The sequence below is a fragment of the Ciconia boyciana genome, chromosome 5 (genome assembly GCF_034638445.1).
Source record: "Ciconia boyciana chromosome 5, ASM3463844v1, whole genome shotgun sequence".
In the NCBI taxonomy this organism is placed as follows: domain Eukaryota; kingdom Metazoa; phylum Chordata; class Aves; order Ciconiiformes; family Ciconiidae; genus Ciconia; species Ciconia boyciana.
This window is the reverse complement of record NC_132938.1, coordinates 45,516,681-45,539,252: the sequence shown is the minus strand read 5'-3', so window position 1 is coordinate 45,539,252 and position 22,572 is coordinate 45,516,681. Positions and strand designations below refer to the sequence as shown.

General features: G+C 36.6%; 1 protein-coding gene across 1 annotated transcript in view; it reads right to left on the bottom strand.

The window, feature by feature from the left end:
- The window catches only part of MARCHF1 (membrane associated ring-CH-type finger 1), a 172,895-nt gene that overhangs the window by 39,582 nt on the left and 110,741 nt on the right, over positions 1-22,572 (bottom strand). The window contains exon 3 of the mRNA XM_072862607.1: positions 8,413-8,463. Within this exon, the coding sequence (XP_072718708.1) occupies positions 8,413-8,463 (51 nt within the window). The remainder of the gene's footprint in view (positions 1-8,412; positions 8,464-22,572) is intronic.

Genomic DNA, 22,572 nt, shown 5'->3' with positions numbered 1-22,572 from the left:
AAGAGCACAACTTGACTCATGTGCTTAGACTACTTTCAACATGCAGTGTTAAGCAACAGATGGTCAGTGAGGACTCTCATTTTTTGTTACTATCTGGAAAATTTGATCAGATCCTGAACACCAAAGGAAAGGCAACCTTGATTTAAAATTCTTATTGTTTTCATCAGTCAAACTTCATTCTGTCCCCCATATCTGTCTTTGCTGCAGTCTTTTAACACAGACACGTGTGTGAGATATTAAAGTCCCCTTGTGTCAGATAAATGATTATCATCTCGCTTGTCCTGAAACCTCTGTATTTGCCAGGATTCTCTTTGAAAAGCATTCTACCAAATCCAGAAAAGCTGAGTAGAAACGTGTTCCACAAGTGCAAAGCATTCATATTTGAATGGAGCTAAGCTTTAAAATAACAAACCAGATGTAACGGACAGCTGCTATAAAATGGCCTCACAGATACCACCAGAAAGGCTAATGAATCCTCTAATACCTCTGTTCTCAATAAGGAAGGTATTTCCAAAAGCTGCTCAGCTGACAGCACTGCCTAAGTAGAAAGTCGCAGAAAATTGAGGGAAGGTAGGGCAGATAGGAAATATGAATAATGCTTTTATTCTCATACTAAGTATGCTTTATAGCAGTGATGCATCACAGAAGCCTCCAGATCCCACCAGCCAATATAGTTAAAAAGCTGAAACTCTATCCTATTAAAATAATGGCACACCAAGGAATGGATACCTTAGAAGATTATGGCAGTTTGCATGACAATAAGCTCAGCAGGAGATCCAGTCTGTGTCTTTTCATCTGAAAATTTCTGCTTTGTAAAGAATGCAACTTTTTATGGAAAATATCCATCTTTATAAACTTTCATTTGGATAATTTCTCAGGTCTAAAAAGATCAAAAACTTGGTGGAAATGACCCAAGCCAGGTCTATCTTATGAAGTGTGTCTTGATGGCAACTGGAACTTATGCACATGGGTTTGGGAGAGAGGAGTTTCTTGGTTTGTTTTTTTTTTTTTTCTTTTTCTTTTTTTCAGTCCTTTATGATGGAGTTCCTGTGTTGTGCTCAAAGTTATTATAGTCTGATTGATGGCTTTACAGCAACAGTTAAATTAATTGGTAACTCAATTTCTGTTACATTTTCTTTCACATAATTTTTTTTTGTAAATCATTCCTTGGACATTTCTTTCCCAAACCTTTTCTTTCTCTCCTGTCCTCCTTCCCCTCCTTCCACCCACCTCTGAAGAGAAGGAATAAAGGGAAAAGTAACACATAAGGAAGGAGAGGAAATAGCCTTACGATTCTGCTGAACAATACCATTCAACACCTTTGAAAGTCAGTATGATCCTGTTAGAAAATGGTTTGATATCTAAATCACTAAAGCAGGTTTACTTTCCATCAAAGTAAAATCAAAATTGCAAGTGGCAAATCTATCCTACTGTTTAAAAAATGAAACCAAGAAAAGCAATTACAACTTTGACTGGTAGATTCAATAAGCTATTTAATATCTTTTCTCCTGTCTTACTGATCTATGTTAATGTTTATTTGAAAGGTAGAGGTTCTACTCAAAAATCCACTCTTTCTATAGACATAGAAGCAATGCTAGCTAAGCTTTGAATTATCCGATGGATTATAGTTTGCAAAAGTCTTTGTACTGCAGCAATGCAATATTTTTGATTCATGATTCTCTTCAAGGATGCCTCTTTCTAGGCCTTATCACTTTCTTACTAAAAATGTTTTGTGGTTCTTAGAAAAAAACACACAGATGTAGGCAATTGAAACAAAGGATGTGCTGGTCTTTACACAAAAGGTGCAGAGCCCTGAGACCAGCACTTTTTGACTGTCTGGAAGGAGCTAAATGCAAATTTAGCCTGTAGGAAAGGTGAAGCACAAAACATGCATCTCCTTTGTTACTGGATTTTGTAGTATTTTAGTTGTAAAGGTAGTCAGTATCAGTATTCGGAGAACATCATTTAGACTTTCTCTTCCAAAGAGGGCATCTGTTTCCACTTATCCCTCTATCTGCAAGACTTAAAGCCTCAAAATGTTTCTATATACTAAACAGCTTTCGATCATATAACATTCCTGCCATTCTCCCACAAGTGCATCTGTACGTGAGTGCACACACTCACCCTATTCTTCATTTGGTCTGATGGGCTACGAAGGACACAGACTGGATAAATTCCCGTCTGTGAGGATATCGTTATTATATTTGAACAACTCTACTCTGGTGTGTATTTGATATCTATTTATTCCAGCCCTAAGGAAGACAGAAACCTAAGCGCCAGAGCAAAAAAGCTGTAGAAAGTATATTGAAATGACTAAGCCAAAAGACAGTGAAACCCTGACAATGCATCATTACGAAAAACAGGAGACACCATATTTTTATGAAGTGCAAAGAACCTCAGACTGCAGCAAAAAATAATTTTGTACCACTGTAGAAATGAAGTCCGCTTAATTGAATTATTTTTAGGACAAAGACCTGAAATGTGCTTCTGAGTGCCATGGTGAAAAAAATAAATGCCATATAAAAATTTCCAGGAGTACCTATGGAGTAGGTATGTTACCGATCACAAGTCTTGTTGAAAACTAAACAATAAGCATATGTCATAACTTGCATACCATGTTTACTGAAAACAAATCAAAGCTACTTCGCCGGTATGGTATTGCATTTCATAGGATAGGACTGAAATCAGTGATAACACAATGTCTTTACAGAAGTGGAAATTATATATAGGCATTACACACAAAGTAAGCTTGTATAAACACATAAAGTTTGTGGTACTTAACACAATTCAAACATATATGCAATTTTGTCCGGCTGTGTGGATGTGGCATGTTTAGGTATACTCAGAAGATGCTGTTGGTAAGAACTGTGATTTAATAAAACAGAATCTGTATAACTGTATGTATTATTGTATACATACAATCGTATTTTTGTATGTATTCCCTCTCATTAGAACATGAGTTTAAATCAGGTCAAGTGTATCCAAGAATAAATTGAAAATGTATTATTTTCTACCAGTTGTCCTCTGGAACTGAGATGTATTTAATGCAATTCTCTTCAGAAGTTCAAATTTCAAGCAGACTTTGGTAAATTCTGCAGTCATGCCTTTTGTGAAGCATATTGTAAATAAAGAATAAATTGCATGGACAGGCCACAAAGTGTTCTTTAGGCAAAGAAATCAAACATTTACATCTAAGAGGAAAAAACAGTCCACCAATAGTTATTATGCCATTGTATCTAGTTCTAGTTTTTTGCCTTTCTCTGCTTTATGTTTTTATGAACAAAATACTTTTCACTAACTTGTTTACTTTGTGCTGTTGTTTTTTACAGTAACAGAATCATAATGAGAGTTGTGCCAGGTTAGTCTTCACCTTTGATATTAATGATTCTGTTTATGAGCAAGAAGAATCATTTAGATGACTAACATAACATTTACACTCATATTTTAATGCCAGTTTTGTATACACGATATTATTCACTGTAACAGCACTTTTGAAGGCTGACATTTTACACTTTACAAGAGCAAGGACTTGTTTTTTTCTTGGTTTATTTTCTTTTTTGAAAGCTCTAAGTTTTCTCTCAGTTGCTCATTACAGTAATCTAGAAGCTACGGTTGGAAAGGACGGAACTACATGGTTCCTTGAAAAAAAACCACCAATCTGGAAGAGAATTGTCATTTATGATGAGTGTGAAATTGGCAAAGGACAGTAAGAATAACAAGAGTGGGTCAACTTGTAGCAGTGCTGTCCTCTGTAGCAAAACGTCATACAACTGATTCAGTCATGCAACAGGTATCTTGGAGATGCTGCAGTCCTCTCTCAAGCTATCAAAGTCCATGATATGAACTTCTTTAAAAAGAACATTTAAGTTCCATTATGCTTTTTCCACCATGAAACCTATCATTTGTGCTTACAAGAATTCAGACAGAAGATATTATGCATTCTCTGTTGGTATCACTGCCAAAGACATGCTGGTATGTTTACCCATTTAAAAAAACGCATATTGTGTAATAGCAAGTCCTGCTTCAAGTTGTGTAAATCACCCAAACTGTGATACAGGACTCTTCATACATTCACCTCATACTGGGAGAGGATGAAAAATTAAAGAATATCAAAACCCATGTGAAAGACCATTCAATTTTAATGGAAGAGATGAAATGCAAATTTATAATTCAGAAGGATAAAATATTATATTACATATTACACAAATTGATACTCAGTTTGTGAAATATATTTCAAAATCACAAACTGAGTAGCTCAAATCAACAATCAATAAATTGGCAACAATAAATTTTTCATCTGAAACTTTAGTGGGCGTGACTTTGACATGCTGGTGCCTTTTGGTTTTCATTTGTATCTTACTGTATCATATTCTTTCCTTCTTTCCTTCCTCTGTTGTTTTTCATATTCTAAATTAGACCAATGAATATTATCACACTGAATATTCCAAAACAATCACCTCACTTCTTCCTGATGTAACTCAATGGAGTTTTATTAGATGGATGCTTCAGAGACTTGTAAATAGAAGTGTTCTAACACCTGCTCCAGGCTTTTGAGAAGCAATTGAGCCAAAACAAAAATCGGGCAATTTGCTCCAAGCCTGAGTTTCTCTGCACTGAAAAATAAGCCCAAAGCTCCCATCAGAGAATTTCAAATCTTAGTGCTGAGAGAGCATCCTTCTCTAAGGAGATCTTGAATTATAATTAACATGCAGAAATATAATTACAATGCGTTAGAAACATTTCTTCCAGAAAGCATTTTAACATAACCAGGCAGCCTCAGAAACACATATAAGCATAACCTCTACGGACTGTAATTCAAACACAAGATTTGTTCGACTGGTTAACCACAACAGAAAGAAATGAATCCACCAGATCCTTCTCAGGCTAGCATTCCTCTTGAATTATACACATATTTAGGAAGACATAAAAAGTTTACTGAAAAATCTACAGTGCACAGAACTAAGCAGTGGCAAATAGCTAATGAACAAGATCAAGTTTGTAATTTACTTAGATTTTAAACACACCGAGATAAGGTAATTCTAACTCTGAAATCCAGAACAAGACTATCTCTTACAAAGAATAATAAAGTTGCCTCTACTACCAGCATCATGGGAAACGGGTGGGAGACAGTAAAGTCTAAGGGTTAAAAAAAAAAATTAAAATAGCAAGCCTGGTTCATAACTCATATTTCCAATATTTCTATGTTTTTATTTGTATGTGTTAGAGTAGATAGGTTTTGAAAGCCGTGGTTAGTAACCAGGGCTCCACTTTGTCACTATAAGATAATATGAAATACAGATCAGTCCCAAATATAATCTATGACTCCCAACACTAGAAGGGCAGAAGGCAAGACCACCTGTTTATTGATTTATTGATTCTACAAGAAAAATCTAGGTTATTACCAAAAATCAGACACTGATACATTTTCCTAATGGTCACTGCTTGGAAAACCAACTGAAGCCATTGCTCTTGGAGTCCCAGGGCAGTTTTACTGATGTGCAGGCTGAAGTGAATGAACGAATGTCCCAGGGGGATATTCACTGAAGACAGCCATAGCTGACTGTCAGTCAGGAGTACCAGGAAACAGGCAGATAGAATTGGGCAGAGTACGGAAGACTGAGAGTACAAAATGATGCGAGATTACTTTCAAAACCCTGCAATTAACTCAGTGGTTACCCCACAAACGGGATATTTAGGGTCACAGTAATGAGCTGGAAAAGAACACAGAGATGGATCAGCAAACTAGTTTGAGCAAATGCTCTCTCTCCTACCCGCCGAGCAGAATGGTGCTGGCATGGCACGGCAGTGCCAAGGGCAGGGGGGGTAAAGCACAGCGTCTTATGGGGACAAGGGGCAGCGGGAGCTATAGCCCTACTACACTCACTTTTCACTGTTCATGTACTCTTGCCCACCAATAAAACAGTACTTGAGTCAGTGCTGAGTCAGGTTAACAGAATGAAAGCGCAGGATTTTGCCTTACTCCTGCCATATGGATGAAATACTCCATTATACATTTTTACTTAGTAATATGAATTACAGTAGACTTTACAAATAATTTCATATTGAATCATATCTAAATATTTTAAGTTTTGTCCTTTCATTTGCCTAAAATAGTTTATTACTGACATTCTTACCAGAAACTTATATGCAAGATAAGAAAACTCTTTGCAACATGCTAATTTTCTGTGCTCTCAATGGACAGCAAAAGTGAATGGTAAAATGGAAATGTTGATTTTCCTCCTGCCCCTCTAGGGAATATTTGATTTTAGAATCTATAGATTGAATAGATATATATGAACTAGTATCTGGTAAATAGCAAACAAAGCAAAGCCATTCCCTCTCATTATGCCTAGATAAGACATATTCAATGTTCAACAATTCAGTTTAATCTGTAATACAACGTAATTCAGAGTTAATGTACCTAGCATGCAAAATTGCCCAAGCATACACTGCAAACCTCAGGTGTCCTCTCAGAATAAACAAGAGCATTATGAAATATGAATCTGTATTTGCAGAATCTTTGCTATATTCCATTTCACAAATAGGGTGGTACAAAATTGAGTGATATCACGGAACATCGCCTCTGCTCTGGACCAGGAGCCCCATATACAACCAAGGGTGGCATACACGATACACAGTAAGTATTAAAATGTAACACTCTATTTGACCCTTTTTAGCTTACTCATATAGGCAAATGAAAGCAGTGAAAGATACAAAATCAAATCAATATGTTTTGATTACTAAAAACATTATGTTTATGTAATTTATATTTCTAGATAAAGACTTGCTAATTTTTCTGTCAATTGGAATTTTTGTCGCGTGCAAGATCCGACACTGCACAGAACTCCTCTTGTCTTTGGATTATAGTTTACATCACCTAGAAGCTTCCAATCTTGTTTTGAGGTACAATATTTGTTACTATTACTTTGTGCCATGTGATATTAACCTGAAAAGTTAGGTGCTTGCATTTCTATGTATACACCCATATAGACCTTCCCGTTTTACAAAAAAAGCATTTTGAAACAGGCAATAAACTGGAACCTGGCTTTCCAATCAAGTGTCTTTCAGCATTTGAAAAGCTTCACTGGCAGGTAGCTTCACATAGAAAAACTGATCCCAAAGGATGAATGATGCTATACATCAGAAATTATTAAGTGCATGCCTGAAAACCTTGCTTATTAACGTACTAAAAAAGATGCAAGCACCCCTTTCTAATAAGCACCTATACTGATTTCTGCAGAAATTACTTCAAAATAAATGTTAGTCACTGCCATGTGTCTTGTGTCAGTGAATATATTTATGCTTTGTCACAGTGTAACCCACACAACTGACTTAAAAAAGCAGAAAAAGTAGTATCAAATCCACATAGATTTACAGTAATTATAACTATAGACATGCACTTTAAACTCTTAGTGAAAATAGTACATAGAATTTACTGTGATCAAGCTTGTAACTATAGAACCACATACTTTTTAAAAATAGGCAACAAGTCAGGAAGAGATTCAGCCATATCCTACAACAGGCTGGATATATTCTACATGTTTTTCCCCGCTCTTTTTTTCCTTCTTAATGTAAAAGAGCAGAACCTAACATATACCTAGTTTCTTCAATTAAGAAATCACAATTTTTTTTTTTTTACAGCTCTGAGAAGAAAACTGTTTTACAGTGTGTACCCCACAGACAATAATATTGTGGGGAAGGGGCCTAAGGATACTGTGCTTGCACTGGATGCAAAATACAATTCTTTAAATACAAATGTAATACATTACAGATGTTTACACTGGGATTCAAATAATTATTGAGTTTTTAGCTTTTACCTCCTGCATATCCTGGCTTTTTGGCATAGATTTCAGCCACATCTGAACCAAAAATACAGAAAAAGGGGGGTTAAAAACAAAGAACTCCAGTACAAATCCCATTTTGCCTCTCCCTACAGTTTCCCTTGTTCATTTCATAGAAACTAAAAAGCATCTAGATATAAAGTCCTGGCTGCAATGAACCATAAATCCCTGTAAAAAGAATTCAGACCGAAACGATGACACATTCATAGCTTTACACATTACAGCTGTTATTATTTGGGTAGGGCAGGGGGAGAAAAATCAAGCAGTAATTCCAGCTTAAGACAAAGTGTTAACGTAACGTTAAGCAGTGGCAGAAAGCAGGTGAAAAAAGTGCAGGTGTTATTTACTTCTTATTATTACACATATTACAGTAATGACTAATTGAATATTTATACTTTAAGATGGATTTTACATGGAAACCACAATGTTAGGCAGCAAAAACTTAAAATCTGATGTTGATAAAGAAAACATCAGAATATGCATATATGGTTAAACAGAGTAAAGTACTGTATTATATTTGATAAACATAGTTTTCTTTAAATTCTATACAAAGGAAATAGATTTCGCATACCTTTGAAATGTTACTTGATCGACTTGTGGAACGCCCTGGGGATTTTTCATTCTGGAAAACAAAATTAAAAGATGAAAAAAGTTATGTCATTCGAACTCTACCTAAGAAGATGCACTCTTTTTGTGACTGTGAGTGCAGAGAGTTTCTCTTCCTCTACTTCTCTTCAGTTTGGTTACTGACTGTACAATGGAAAACAGCTCAAAAAATAAACCATTACAATATTCATATGACTTACATCAGTAAAAGTTGAAAAAAGTTCTGTAAGAAATTAATGTTAGCTCTTAATTACCGTTGGTTTATTTTGTGGGGGTTTTTAACAACATTTTGAGTGAAAGATTAATGTATCATCACAGCTCCTCATGAAAACTGGTACTTATGTATGAACAGGAATGTTTCATGACAAATAATAAAATCCACCTAGTTACACTGGACTCATCCCAGCTCAAAAAGTTGAATTCATCCTTTCAGCAAAATGAAAACAGTACTAGATGACTTCCTGGCCAGACATGTTCTGAGAACAACAAATTGTAACCAGTCATAGATGTAGTTCAATTTAACACCTACCCCTCCATCCCCGCTCACCCACAAACACCATAGGCTGAAATCCATTAATAAGGTATACGTTGAATAGCTACATTTCTAGAGCACAGCTTTTTTTTGCTGGTAATTCAAAGGAGGAAGTGAAGTAGTGGTTCAATAATTTGCTCAGTATTTACACTTCCCCAGCAATAGATTCAGCTTCATTTACACTGAAAAGGTAAAAGATATTTCAGAAACAGTGCTCATCCCCTTGGTAAATGCACATGTCTTAGGGATGTCATGGAAATGTTTTTCTCAGCACTGAGAATGTAGGTTCAAACACTAAGGTGATATATTCATATAAACAAGATTGACTTTTACCTAGAAGGGGTTGAACTAGATACCATTTGTGCAAGACTGGTAAATTACTTACTTGGGGGTGGGCAGGGGAAGAGGAGGACAAAACCCAAAGTAGACTTTTCACCTGTGCAGCTTAATTTGCAATGCATGCATCACTGTGGCAGGCAGACACATACATTAATAATTTCATGCATACATGTCCATAAAAGGCTTTCAACTTGACTATGACCCATCTCTCCTCATCCTTCATTTACAGAACTACAGAAAAATACAGAAGCTGCCAGTTAAAAAAGGCTAAATTTCCTACTCCATGAATGCGCATGTCTAGTCTAGAAATTAGTATTTCCCCAATAATTTGTAGCACAGAACAGTTTTGCAATGGCAAAAATGACCAAAAAACCTCCCTTAGGCAATCTGTCAGCAAACATTTAGGAAAAAACCCTTTGCCATTTTTATATTAAAAAAGCTGCTTCGATCTCAACCCCAGTAAGCACACCCATATGAAAAACAGTTTCAAACCTACTTCTTGTTTCATATACCTACTGTATCTCTCTTCCTTCAGACTGTAGGTAGCTTACATTTTTGTTCCATCCCTCAGCACGATCCATTTTTTGCACTGTAAATTTTAATATACTGAACTATCTTCTTACTTTGTCTTCACTAGCACTAAGTAGCACAACAGACTCTTGCCCTCAAAAAACCAGCATCATTGAACTCCCTGACCATACATCATTCTCCATGTCATCCTACCATACTGGCTAATTCTCAGGACTTAACCACCTTCAGGTTTGTGTGTCAGAGTTTCTTCTTTTTTAGGAAGAATTAAAAAAAAAAAGTCTTCAAGTTATGCACTCATTTATTACATCTTGTCCTTGAGGTTGGCCCTGCTTTGAACAGGGAAGTGAACCAGATGATTCCTTCTCACCTGAAGTATTCTATGATTCAAATATTACTTCTGTGATATATTATCCACTGTAGCTTTGGTAATAAATTAATAATTGCTTATCCTTTCTAGACAACATTAAATACATACAGTTTTGAATGTCTTCATTTATACTCATAGAAAATACACTTTGGATATTCTGGGTCAACGTTCAGAGAAGCTCTGCTTTAAACTCAAAATAATAGAAGTTATGGACCCATGAAATTAATTCCCCTTTTGTGGTTAGAAATTATGAATGGGGATCATAGCTGAGAAACTCCCTGCTAAAAGCATACAACCTTTATCCTCCATCACTTGGACTAAAGAAATATTTTGTTTTTTCCGACAGTGTAGTGAACTCTGGAACTCTAACTTCCTTTCTTGTAATAATCTGTCATCCAAGATTCATTTTCAAAATCTGTTTCCTGACTACAGCTCTCTAGGCTTTTTACATGATCCATTCTTCACTACGGCACATATCTCCTTCACTTTAGTTACAACGAGCTCCTGACCCTCTAACTGAAAACTCCTAGCATCCACACTCTGCAAAGTACGAGCTAATACACTGAATGGTCTAAGTTGAGAGAAAGAGTGCGGGCTCTACAGCTTTTGGATAAATAAATAAATAAATTTAATCATAATTTCCCAGTTCAGGTATTTCATGGTGATTTATCCTGAAAAGCATATAAATAAAACACAAAATGTTTCACTAAATAACCATACATAAATCAAAGACAGAATTCTTCATTCATTCAAGTTCACATTGAACTCGCCTGATTGTTCATACAAAGAAAGAACAGAATAGAAAAGTTATGGCAAAATCTCTTTTGAAATGTATCCTTAAAGAATGTCTGTGTGCTACTATTTTAATGGTTTATCTTTACAAAGTAATCGCATTGTTAAGAATAATTGATTCCTTTTCTTACTGTAAGTGAAGAACTATCTTTATTGAAAAACATTCTTCCTACAAGCTTGCTGAACACTAATAAAAAGATTTTTTTTCCACACATTCAATATTAATTTACATTTGAAAGGTTATATCCAAAGAAATGTATGTTCAAACATCTATACATATTTCTGTGCATCAGGGAAATGTCTTCTCATGTCCTTCCAATCAGATTATTTCAAAGAAAGTAGCATCCGCCTTTTGGAATCAACTCTTCTAAGCAGGAATTATTTAACATTTCTAACTAGGGCTCTTGATCTTCCTGACTGAGTTTTCTAAATTTACACATACAGAATTCAGGCCCTTGAGCAAAGTAAAAACAAAATATTTAGAGACATCTCTTGCTAAAATTCTCAAACTGTCTTTTTCTCCAGTCAACAAAACGGCACAGCACGTCCTTCCAAGGCTCCTCCTGGCCATGATAGGTATGAGCTTTTCAGGTTGTATGTTGTATTATGCAGTCCAAAAAACCTACACTGGAATGCCTCTCCTTATTTCCAGACATCCTGTACCACCAATATCTCATCTCTTCTGTCTTGTGTTACATCCTGCAAACACTTATCAGGTGTCTCTTCAAAACTGTAATAGCACAGAAACAAGCGCCTGTAACTATTCCACTGGAATATCGAGAAAAATCAGTCTGTGTTTGTAAATTTCCTAAGAATTCAGTTTTACCAAGATCATTTATAAGGTTATAATTGAAAATGGAATTCAAGCTTCAATATAAATTCTGAGATGAAGACAAAAGAGAAATAATGCCATGAAATTTCAGATTGTGACATGTTTATGAAACTGCTTTGGGAGGAATGTTATATGTGCCTGTCCCATCACATAATACCAAGAAACCAACTCTGGTTGTAATAATTAATTAAAAGAATTAAAAATAAAATAATAGCTAAATCTTTTTGTGTCAGTAAACCACCTCCTAAAAGTCTCATTTCAGCACAAGACTGGGTTCTTGAACTGGTTTTTTTTGCAGTGACCAGCTAAAATTTAAGCCCATTAAACTTTCTGATGCTTAAAGATGCAGTTTTTCCCAGCTTGCAAATGTGACTTACATTGCTAACGAATGGTATTTTTATTAAAGCAAGAAAATACACAGGCTAGTAGTAACAAATTCCTAAAATACTGCTGTAAATAGTTCAGGCTCTTATTCTAAAGAGGAAAGTGGTAGATTATCTGGTTGCTTTCTGACTCACACTAAATCTTCATATGCACAGTTAATGATTTTAAGTCTTGCTGGGTAGCAAAGTGCATTTTAAACTAACTAATCCATTTGTCTCGTTTCTTTCCCTTAGCTGTCCTTTACTCTGCTCTGGCTCTGAGCATCACTTGGGCTGACCCAGGCAGCTTGCTAATGGATTGCACTTCATGTCTCTGAAGAGAGCACAATAGCATCAAGAACTAATCACAGTACCTTAACTCACAGGAGAATCTTAAGCAACAACTTCTGTCACAGACATACATGCAACCCACTCCCCCAAAAAACCCTTTGCACAAAATACTTTGCCTTTGTTTTCTTTTCTGTGGGCTCTAACCTTTGCATCCCAGTGGTGCAATGTGCTGCTTCACATATCTGCACACAGTCTTCAGGCTTAGCGTTCTATACGTGATTGTAACGACAGATTTTCTTCTAGAAGTCATATCACAGCATATCACAAAAATAAATCTCCTATATATAAGCACAACACAAGCCAAACAAACGTGGGTTTGCCTGCCTAAAGTCCCTTTCCACCTAGTACCCCCACACTGCGTCTGCACAGGAGGGAGCCTCCTTTCAGCACCTTTTCACTTCTGGAATTTTGAATAGGAACAGAAACTGCTTTCACTTTACGGCCTGAGCTATCAGATATGTAGATGATCTCATCTAGCAATGTTAGTCGCTGGAAATCTAAAGAGCAGGAATTAGTATTATTAAAATTGATGTGTGGACTCGATATACTTATTCCAATACCTTAACATGAAAATGGAAAGACAAAAACACAAAACAGGCAACGTCTGCTTTAACTGATAAAGAAAAACTCCAATGCCCATAATTAACTAAGACATAAACATGCTGTGTAATTACTGGGCATCATGCATTTTTACTGTGCAATCTTGCAATTTTACTGGGGAACCCAGAATGTTTTCAATACCAAAGAAGAGCCGGGTTCAAAGTGCCAACTCACAGAAGAAAAGTCTGCTGGGAATATTGAAGACTGTGATGCAACCCTTAATTAAAATAATAATAAACTATAAATAACAACAACTATTAATAAAAATTAAATAAAATATCAACAAGATACATATAGTGTAATATGTATTGTTTATATTATTCATATATACTATATCACATCTATGTATATAAATAAAACATCTAAATTCATAAAACTATCTATCTATGAATGTACTTACATGTATAGATATGTAAATATATTCCCTCTTTTCCTAGTTATCTGCTACTGGGCATGGCCAGAGCCAGGATAACACTGTCTCCCACAGTATGGCTATTGTTATATTATTCAAGAACTATTTCACAGTTTCTCATGCTGGGGTCTAAATTATTAAAACAAATACAAGTATATGCATATTTATTTATGACTATTTATACCAAGAAGATAATGACAGTGTTACTACTGACAGAGCATACAACCTGCCTCTTGGCCAGTTTGGACTTGGACAGCCTTTCTCTGCGGGAAGGAGGGGCAGGGGGAAATCAGTTGCTGGTGATAGCATCCTAACAACTTTCAGAGTAACTGGCAATTTCTAAACAGATTTGATGTGGGGAATTTGAGTCCTGGAAGGAACTCAAAGCAGATTTTATCCCTAAAATAATACTGAGAAAGCAGCTCATCATGAATTGACAATCATCTTTTATTATTCATGGAATTATTTTCTGTGCTGTTACATATTTTATCTAATTTTTTCATACTTTCAAATATTCAACAGTTAGCCATATAACTCCTCTTATAAATGAATCATACCACTAAATCACCAAATATAAAATTAGTGGTAGTTAAGTCTGTACTTGAAAATGTAAGAAAATTTATCTCCCTTCTTTGTAAACAAATAACTTGACATTCTAATAAATTTTAACTTCAGTAAGTTCAACATTCATGTCAAATCACCTACAAGGTCACTAGGCAAAAAGCCTGTGGGGAAGGTAAATCTAAACAGACTGAAGTTCTTCTTGTAAATCACAGCTGTACAAAACCAGATGATTATCACAAACAAAGCTTCTGAGGATGCTGAAGCATTTCAAACATGCCATTCTTAATATCATCTGTGGAAACAGACTACATAATCCAGTGTGACATAAAGAAGTTAGTTCTATTACCCTAGAAGTTGCATATTTTCCATATTTTTATGTCGGTAGAAGAGTACATAGCAATGATCAAGGAACCTCCCTATTAGTGGGCTGTTGGGTAACCTTACATAAGAATAACGTACAGGTACTTTACTTGTCATATGTCCTGTTACTTATTTTGCAACTAAGGTATCTTTGTGGCCAGATTTGCAGCACATAAGACCATCAAACTTGCACATTGGTACTTTCACTGCAATAAGGTTTGGAGTTAAACATTTTAGGAAGTTATTTTCTTCTTCACCATTTTTTCCTCTGAACAGAAATCTACAATGCCACCAACTGCATGGCACAGACATATCGCTATGTTACTTACAGCTGCTTCTTGCACTGGGATCTCTAGTGGGTTAGGTTCCTTTCCTCTCATATTTTATACTGTCTTACTCCACATCAGTCTCACTGGACTCAGTGTAACAGCTTTTTTTTAGCGTAAGCTGCTAATAAGCATGATAAATATATCAGAATCTGATCCACCATCCTTTTCAGTTGAAAATGCTAATTACAATTTAATGAGGCGCAGAGCAATTTCCATCACAGGCCAAGATGAGTCAATAGCATGCTTACTGTTACAACATAAGGGTTTCACAGTGATGCTTCTACCGGCAATTACATGGATAAATTCCAAGTTACAACATTCGGTTACTTTCTCTGTATTGCACAGATGTACAAGGTCAAAACTGTTTTAAAACCAGGAATAAATACACCATTACATTAAAAAAAAAAATCCAGCATTGAATCAACCTTGAAGCAGAGCACAGGCGCGCATAGAATACAGTCAGAAAACAGCACATACTAAACACTCACCTGACATCAGTGCAATTCCTTTAATAGCTCACAGGAAGAGCCAGATTTTACTTTGTTGTACCATACTTAGCAGAAGTGAAAAGTTCCTAGAAATCCTTGCCAAAATGACAAATGAAACAATCATGAAGTTGGAAATAAGTTCAACACAAATCAGTAAACAGGGCTGCCTTTGACTGATCATGAGATAAGAAGCTAGCCAGAAGCTTTTATCAGAAAATTATTTCTGGTAATGCCTAATACTAATGAGAATGAGATTAAAGGAACAAAACCAAAAATAAAAAAGGCCGGGATTTCAGAAGATCAACATATAAGGGTGTGCAAGAGTCTTAAAACAAAGAAACTATATGCAGCAGTCAAAGGGTATTGCTCATTAGTACCTCCTGCTTTCTAGGAGCAAAAGTGAACTTGTTCCTACTGCAATTAAGATAACCAGGAACTGAGGGCTGGAAGTCAGTCTGATTTCCTTCTGCACCTGCAGACCAAGAAGAGCCATTTGATTCAGTTCAGACGCTGAAGATCACATCCTTTCCTTCATTGAATGCAAGAAAAGAACTTGAACAAATCTTAAAACTGATCTAATCATAGAATCATAGAATCATTTAGGTTGGAACATTTAGCTTGGAAAAGACCTTTAAGATCATCGAGTCCAACCGTTAACCTAGCACTGCCAAGTCCACCACTAAACCATGTCCCTAAGCACCACATCTACACATCTTTTAAATACCTCCAGGGATGGTGACTCAACCACTTCCCTGGGCAGCCTGTTCCAGTGCTTGACAACCCTTTCGGGGAAGAAATTTTTCCTAATACCCAATCTAAACCTCCCCTGGCACAACTTGAGGCCATTTCCTCTTGTCCTATCACTTGTTACCTGGAAGAAGAGACCAACACCCCCCTCTCTACGACCTCCTTTCAGGTAGTTGTACAGAGTGATAAGGTCTCCCCTCAGCCTCCTTTTCTCCAGGCTAAACAACCCCAGTCCCCTCGGCTGCTCCTCATCAGACTTCTGCTCTAGAACCTTCACCAGCTTCGTTGCCCTTCTCTGGACACGCTCCAGCACCTCAATGTCTCTCTTGTAGTGAGGGGCCCAAAACCGAACATGGTATTCGAGGTGTGGCCTCACCAGTGCAGAGTACAGGGGGACAATCATTTCCCTAGTCCTGCTGGCCACACTATTGCTGATACAAGCCAGGATGCCATTGGCTTTCTTGGCCACCTGGGCACACTGCCGGCTCATGTTCAGCCGTCTGTCAACCAACACCCCCAGGTCCTTTTCTGCCAGGCAGCTTTCCAGCCACTCTTCCCCAAGCCTGTAGCGTTGCATGGGGTTGTTGTGACCCAAGTGCAGGACCCGGCACTCAGCCTTGTTGAACCTCATACAGTTGGCCTTGGCCCATCGATCCAGCCTGTCCAGGTCCCTCTGCAGAGCCTTCCTACCCTCAAGCAGATCAACACTCCCGCACAACTTGGTGTTGTCTGCAAACTTACTGAGGGTGCACTCGATCCCTTCGTCCAGATCATTGATAAAGATATTAAACAGAACTGGCCCCAACACTGAGCCCTGGGGAACACCACTTGTGATCGGCCACCAACTGGATTTAACTCTGTTCACCACAACTCTTTGGGCCCGGCCATCCAGCCAGTTCTTTACCCAGCGAAGAGTACACCCATCCAAGCCATGAGCAGCCAGTTTCTCCAGGAGAATGCTGTGGGAAATGGTGTCAAAGGCTTTACTGAAGTCTAGACAGACAACATCCACAGCCTTTCCCTCATCCACTAAGTGGGTCACCTTGTCATAGAAGGAGGTCAGGTTGGTCAAGCAGGACCTGCCTTTCATAAACCCATGCTGACTGGGCCTGATCACCTGGTTGTCCTGTACGTACCACGTGATAGCACTCAAGATGATCTGCTCCATAACCTTCGCCGGCACTGAGGTCAGACTTACAGGCCTGTAGTTCCCCGGATCCTCCTTCTGACCCTTTTTGTAGATGGGCATCACATTTGCTAACCTCCAGGCAACTGGGACCTCCCCGTTTAGCCAAGACTGCTGACAAAGGATTGAAAGCGGCTTGGTCAGCACTTCTGCCAGCAAGAACCATCTTCCACACTTTTCTGCTGCAGATTACGCACTTCTTCATCCAAGTCAATAAAATGCAGTGCAGCAATTCAGCCTCAGCCCCACATGACTCAAGGTTTGAGCTCTCAAACAAGTACCACAGGGGAAGTTTCCAATGTACGCTATTTTATGCAGTTCCAGCATATAAAAAAAATCACAAATTGCCTACATATCCTTCAGCAACAGAACATCCTTCAGAAAGTATATTTGAAGCAGACAAGATGCTATAACACCCTGACTTGAAGTATATGTTTCTATGTCCAAAGCATCAAATTATTAAAATACCAAAGAGAATTGAGGGGATTTGTCGAAAAAAATGTGAATAAGAAGTACCAGTATTTTGCATTGTTTGATACAATGCATCACATTTTGGATAAATCTCTTCACTTATCTCTACTAGGAGGTGAAATGTATATGTTGCTCAGGATAGACTCGGGCAGTAAGCAATACACTGTCATGTGGCAACAGCCTGGTGCCAGTGGATCTTTCTGCCTCCTCCGATCTAGGGCAACACAGCGAATTGCACCTACTGGCAGAGGTTCATGGTGCTCTTCTTTTCAAAAAGAAATCAGTGTTATATCACCCACCTCATTTCCAAATGACACCATCCATCAGAAACTATAACACCAATATCCTAACCAGTCTGTAGGTTAACATACTCTAACAAAACATAATTTCACATGACTGTTTTCATTTTTTAAGCAGATGTGAAATTTCCATACGCTCCTAGTTTCACCCACTGAATTCATCAGCTGACTAACAATGTCAGGATTTTTTTTTCAGACTAACCATGTTTCATTTACCCTTTTGCTTACTTTAACCTTAAGAAAAATCACAAGCATTTAATCCAAGGTTGTTCTCTATGATTAGGTATTCTAAATCACTCTCAGTATGCAAAAATACACATCTAAAATAGTATCTGTCCTTGTCGACTCAGGAACTGTTTCGTGAACACCAAGCATCAAGCATAACACTGCATGAAAAATCTAATTAGCTGCCTTTGCTCTTCAGTTTATACCTTGGGGTGGGGGGGGCGGGGGGGGGGGGAGAAAAGAAAAAAGGCTGCCAAAATGATAGTTCCTAGTAGTACTTCTCTAACAAGATACAAGTGATTCCTGTCTTTATCCAAAGCTGACCATGTAGTTAAAAATTAAAAGCTGCAAAGATAGATATTGGACAAGTGAAACTTGCCATTACCTTCTTATTAAAAACTCACAGGGAAAAAGCAGAGGAAGACTATAATTTAAAAATCAACAAGCTGCTAGTCTGTACTCTAATGACATACCTTGGTATGATCAAGATGGATGGAATACTATTCGCAAATGGAATTAAATGAAAAAAATGCAAAGAGGGATAATATTAATTACAACTGAAGAAAAGATTACAAAAATAAATAAATAAAACCAGAAAAAGGCAAATACAAAGGAAAAGAGATGGAATGGAAAATAAACATGGGAAAAAGTTTTCCCCGTTGTGTCAAAATATGGAACCACATAAAAAGTAAAATTTTCCCTATGCATGCAGGCATTTAAAAGAGCTAGTTCTTTGGAGTCAAGACAGTAATCTACAGGGAGGGAAAGTAATCGCATGAATTCATTACTGTTAGTTTTTTAGCAGAGAACTGTGCGCATATTGATACTCAATACAAGGCTCTAACTTCTCTGACATATACTGTCTACAGAAGATTTACTTGTCACATTTAGAAACAAATCTTGGCCTACAAACATCTTACTAATGTTTTTGTTTTCCACTGCTATTTGCCAAGATATTTCTCTCCAGCAAAAATACAGAGCTTTTTCTTATTATTGTATCAATGTCTAACTACAGCCTGTTTAATTTCTACCATCTCACTACAATAATCAGAGCACTTTAGTTATAACAGGTAGCAATATAATTTGTGATAGATTTTCACATGTCAAAACCACCTTCTGCTACTTGGTTCCTAATGTCTAAATTATCTGGCAATTATAAACAACCTGCATGATTGCACTGACACTTGATTTACATTCATTTTATTACTGGAGACATGCTATGGGAGATTTTGTGTTTGGGTGTTGTTGATAAAGATACCTTACCTTGGAAAATTGCAAATGTTATTTTTATACCTTTTTTTCTTGGCATTACTCAGCTACAGAAAATGAAGACAAGCACCAATTTCTTTTTTTTTTTCCTATAAAATACAAATGCAACAAACAGTTTGCAGGCTTTACTTTGTCAATCTGTTTTGCTAATGAATGACTGTCAGTTCAGCTTTGTTTTATTACTTCTACGTAGGTGTGACACATATATGTCAGTGTACAGCTCTGTTTCAAATATGAAACAATCCAAATATTTAATTATCATGTATTTTCACACTGTGTTACCCTCCTTAAATGGGTTTGACATACGGAGCAGGAAAGTGAAATAGAATCCTTCTCACTATGACATCAAATTATCATTTTGTCTCTCTTCTATGATGAGCAGAAACACAACACAATAAATTTCACTGCAGCATTCTTAAATCAAATGGTACTATCATTTACATATTACTATAATTTACAGATAATGTATTTAAGCATTTCTATCCTTGATCAACAAAGATCTGTTTTTTCATTCTATCAGGTATTGATGCCAACTTTAGTACACTAGCCTCTATATTTATTTTCCAAAGCTCCCAGTACATTATGAAACTTTGTTTTTCCATAAGACTCTCAGTGAGTCTGAAGAGACGACTTGGTCTTCTCATCACCATCTCCAATTAATGTTAACTCAATTATCAATCTGAATGCTCCTTATTTTTCTTTTATGAGTGACATCCTTTCCTCATCCTTCAGGATGTTTCCCAAAACATCTGGTCTCTGCACTGATCCTCTCTTGTATGAACACTCTTGGTGGTCAGTATACAAATTTCATCAAATAGTTGTAAGAATTAATGGATAGGAATTTTTTGACAAGAAAGTAGACACAGATAAGAGTCTGTGGACTATGTCATCCTATTTTTAATTCATAGTATGATATACATTCAGTTTTCTCTTTGTTAAGTATGACTATATGCAAATTTTTTAATTAAAAAGACAAACAAACTTATTTCAGAAGCCAGAATTCAGAGGCCACTTTGTTGTCTGCCAATTATTGTGACCTGCTGGATTCCAGTCAATTAGCACCAGAGATGAAAGACTCTGAGTGGCCAGCTACTTGTCTAACAGCCAAATATTTATCAAAGAACAAAAGATTAATTAAATACACAACGTCAAAGTGCCTCAATTACAACAGAACTATAAAACATTACCTGATTATGTGCTCTACATTCAAATATCACCATTTTCATACCTTTTATCTGATTACAAGTTTTATGTCTTCTGTGTCCCTTTAAACCATGAACTCGAACTCCTTCGAGTAAAAGGGAAAATGAAAGGAAATAGCATTTTTCCCAGTCCCCTAAAGGATATCCAAGAATTCAAATCCTTTAAAGTACAGGTGCCACCTTGCATTGGCCGATTTGATTCATTATTCAGCCTAAACCTGCTGATCTCCAACTGCAACAAGAATAGAAGCAAAACTATAAATAATTAATTTCTTGACCATAAGTCCTAAGTGCTAAGCAATAATGCTAAGAAAAAATAATGGAAACAGAACTGGACAAAGAACAAGTATTTGCCTGGCTTCTGATATGGAGTAAACCTGTATATCAAGGATCTCCAAGTGCATAACAAAAATATGCTTGTAAGCAAACAGTAGAACTCACAGAAAATACTGACATTAGGTAAGAGTGGGATTAAGAGAGTTTACATTGAACCCTGGTGATTGCTACTGGTGGATGCAGCTGAAAAATCAGAAACGCTACCAGCTGAATAGTTTAATTCTGTACCAGCAGGCTCAGATTCAAAGGCCTGCAACTCTTAGCACTATGGGCTTAGCATGTCTGAAACCCTAAAATCATAAGCTGAAAATAACAAATGTGAAGACATGAAGGAATTTTATGCCAGTTGAATATGAGATGCGCATGGATTCCACAGATACATTCATCTGCATCTTTCCTACCTCTTCTGGAAATCCCAAAATTCACCTTAATGCTAGGTTAAGTGAGGTTAATAAATAATTAAACAGTTTTGGGCTTATTGTTTAATTTAATTATCTACCCATTAGTTTAGTCATTACGTAGTTTGTGATTTTCAACATAAATTTGAACATTGCAACTCCTCCCTCTTTAAAAATCAAAGCAAAACATAAACTTTAGTGGTTGAATGACAAAATTCTTATAAAAATTCTTCTCAACCGAGCTCTATATGAAGTTCGTAGAGTGAAATATTTATTCACACTAAAATGTGTAGAAAATTTGGAGGAAAGACAGCTTCAAGTTAAAACACGTATCCACAGCCACTTATCTCTGCTTCAGAACTAATATGGAAGTTCATTTACATCTTATTTCCACGTACTTTGATCCAGTGATGATCATCCTTCATAACTGATGGGATCCACCATCAAGGTAATACAAACTTTCCTACTGTGAAGTTTCCATATATGCTATCACAGATCTTTATTATAGAAATGATCATTTTTGTTTACAGGTAAGCTTTGTCTGATTTGCATCTCTAAAGTCTGCTCATAAAGAAGTTAGCAGCAGAAATGAATAGTAGTTTATTACTGCACAAACCCAGAAATGTGTCATTTACTCCGATCCTTTGAAGAGCTTCCATGACAAAGACTAAATCCTTGTTGCAGTTACATCTGGAATATTTTAGGACAGCAAGGTTCAGGATCCAGGCCACAATTATTTTTTTTTTCCTTGCCTTCTGAAATATTCAGTATATTCATCAGAGGAAGGATACTGTAGAAATTACAATTAAATTGGGCTTATTCTTAGAACTCACATGTGTACCTATTGCTATATATTCATTTATTCAGTCAGGGGATCGAAGGAAACTATTATACAAAAGGTTTTTTGTTTTTTCTTTAAAGCTACCCTAATGTTTAATTAAAAGGCTAAATCTTGATCCTATTTTCCACTTAAAATAATGCAAGTAAAAAGAAGTGTGGAACACAGTATACACCTATTTCTTTGCAGACGTGCCCAGCAAGTCATACATATTCATGACAGAAGCCTTCTACAGGTTTTTTATTCCCAGACAGACATGACCTACATATTCAGTCTCAAAGATGTATTGAGAGAG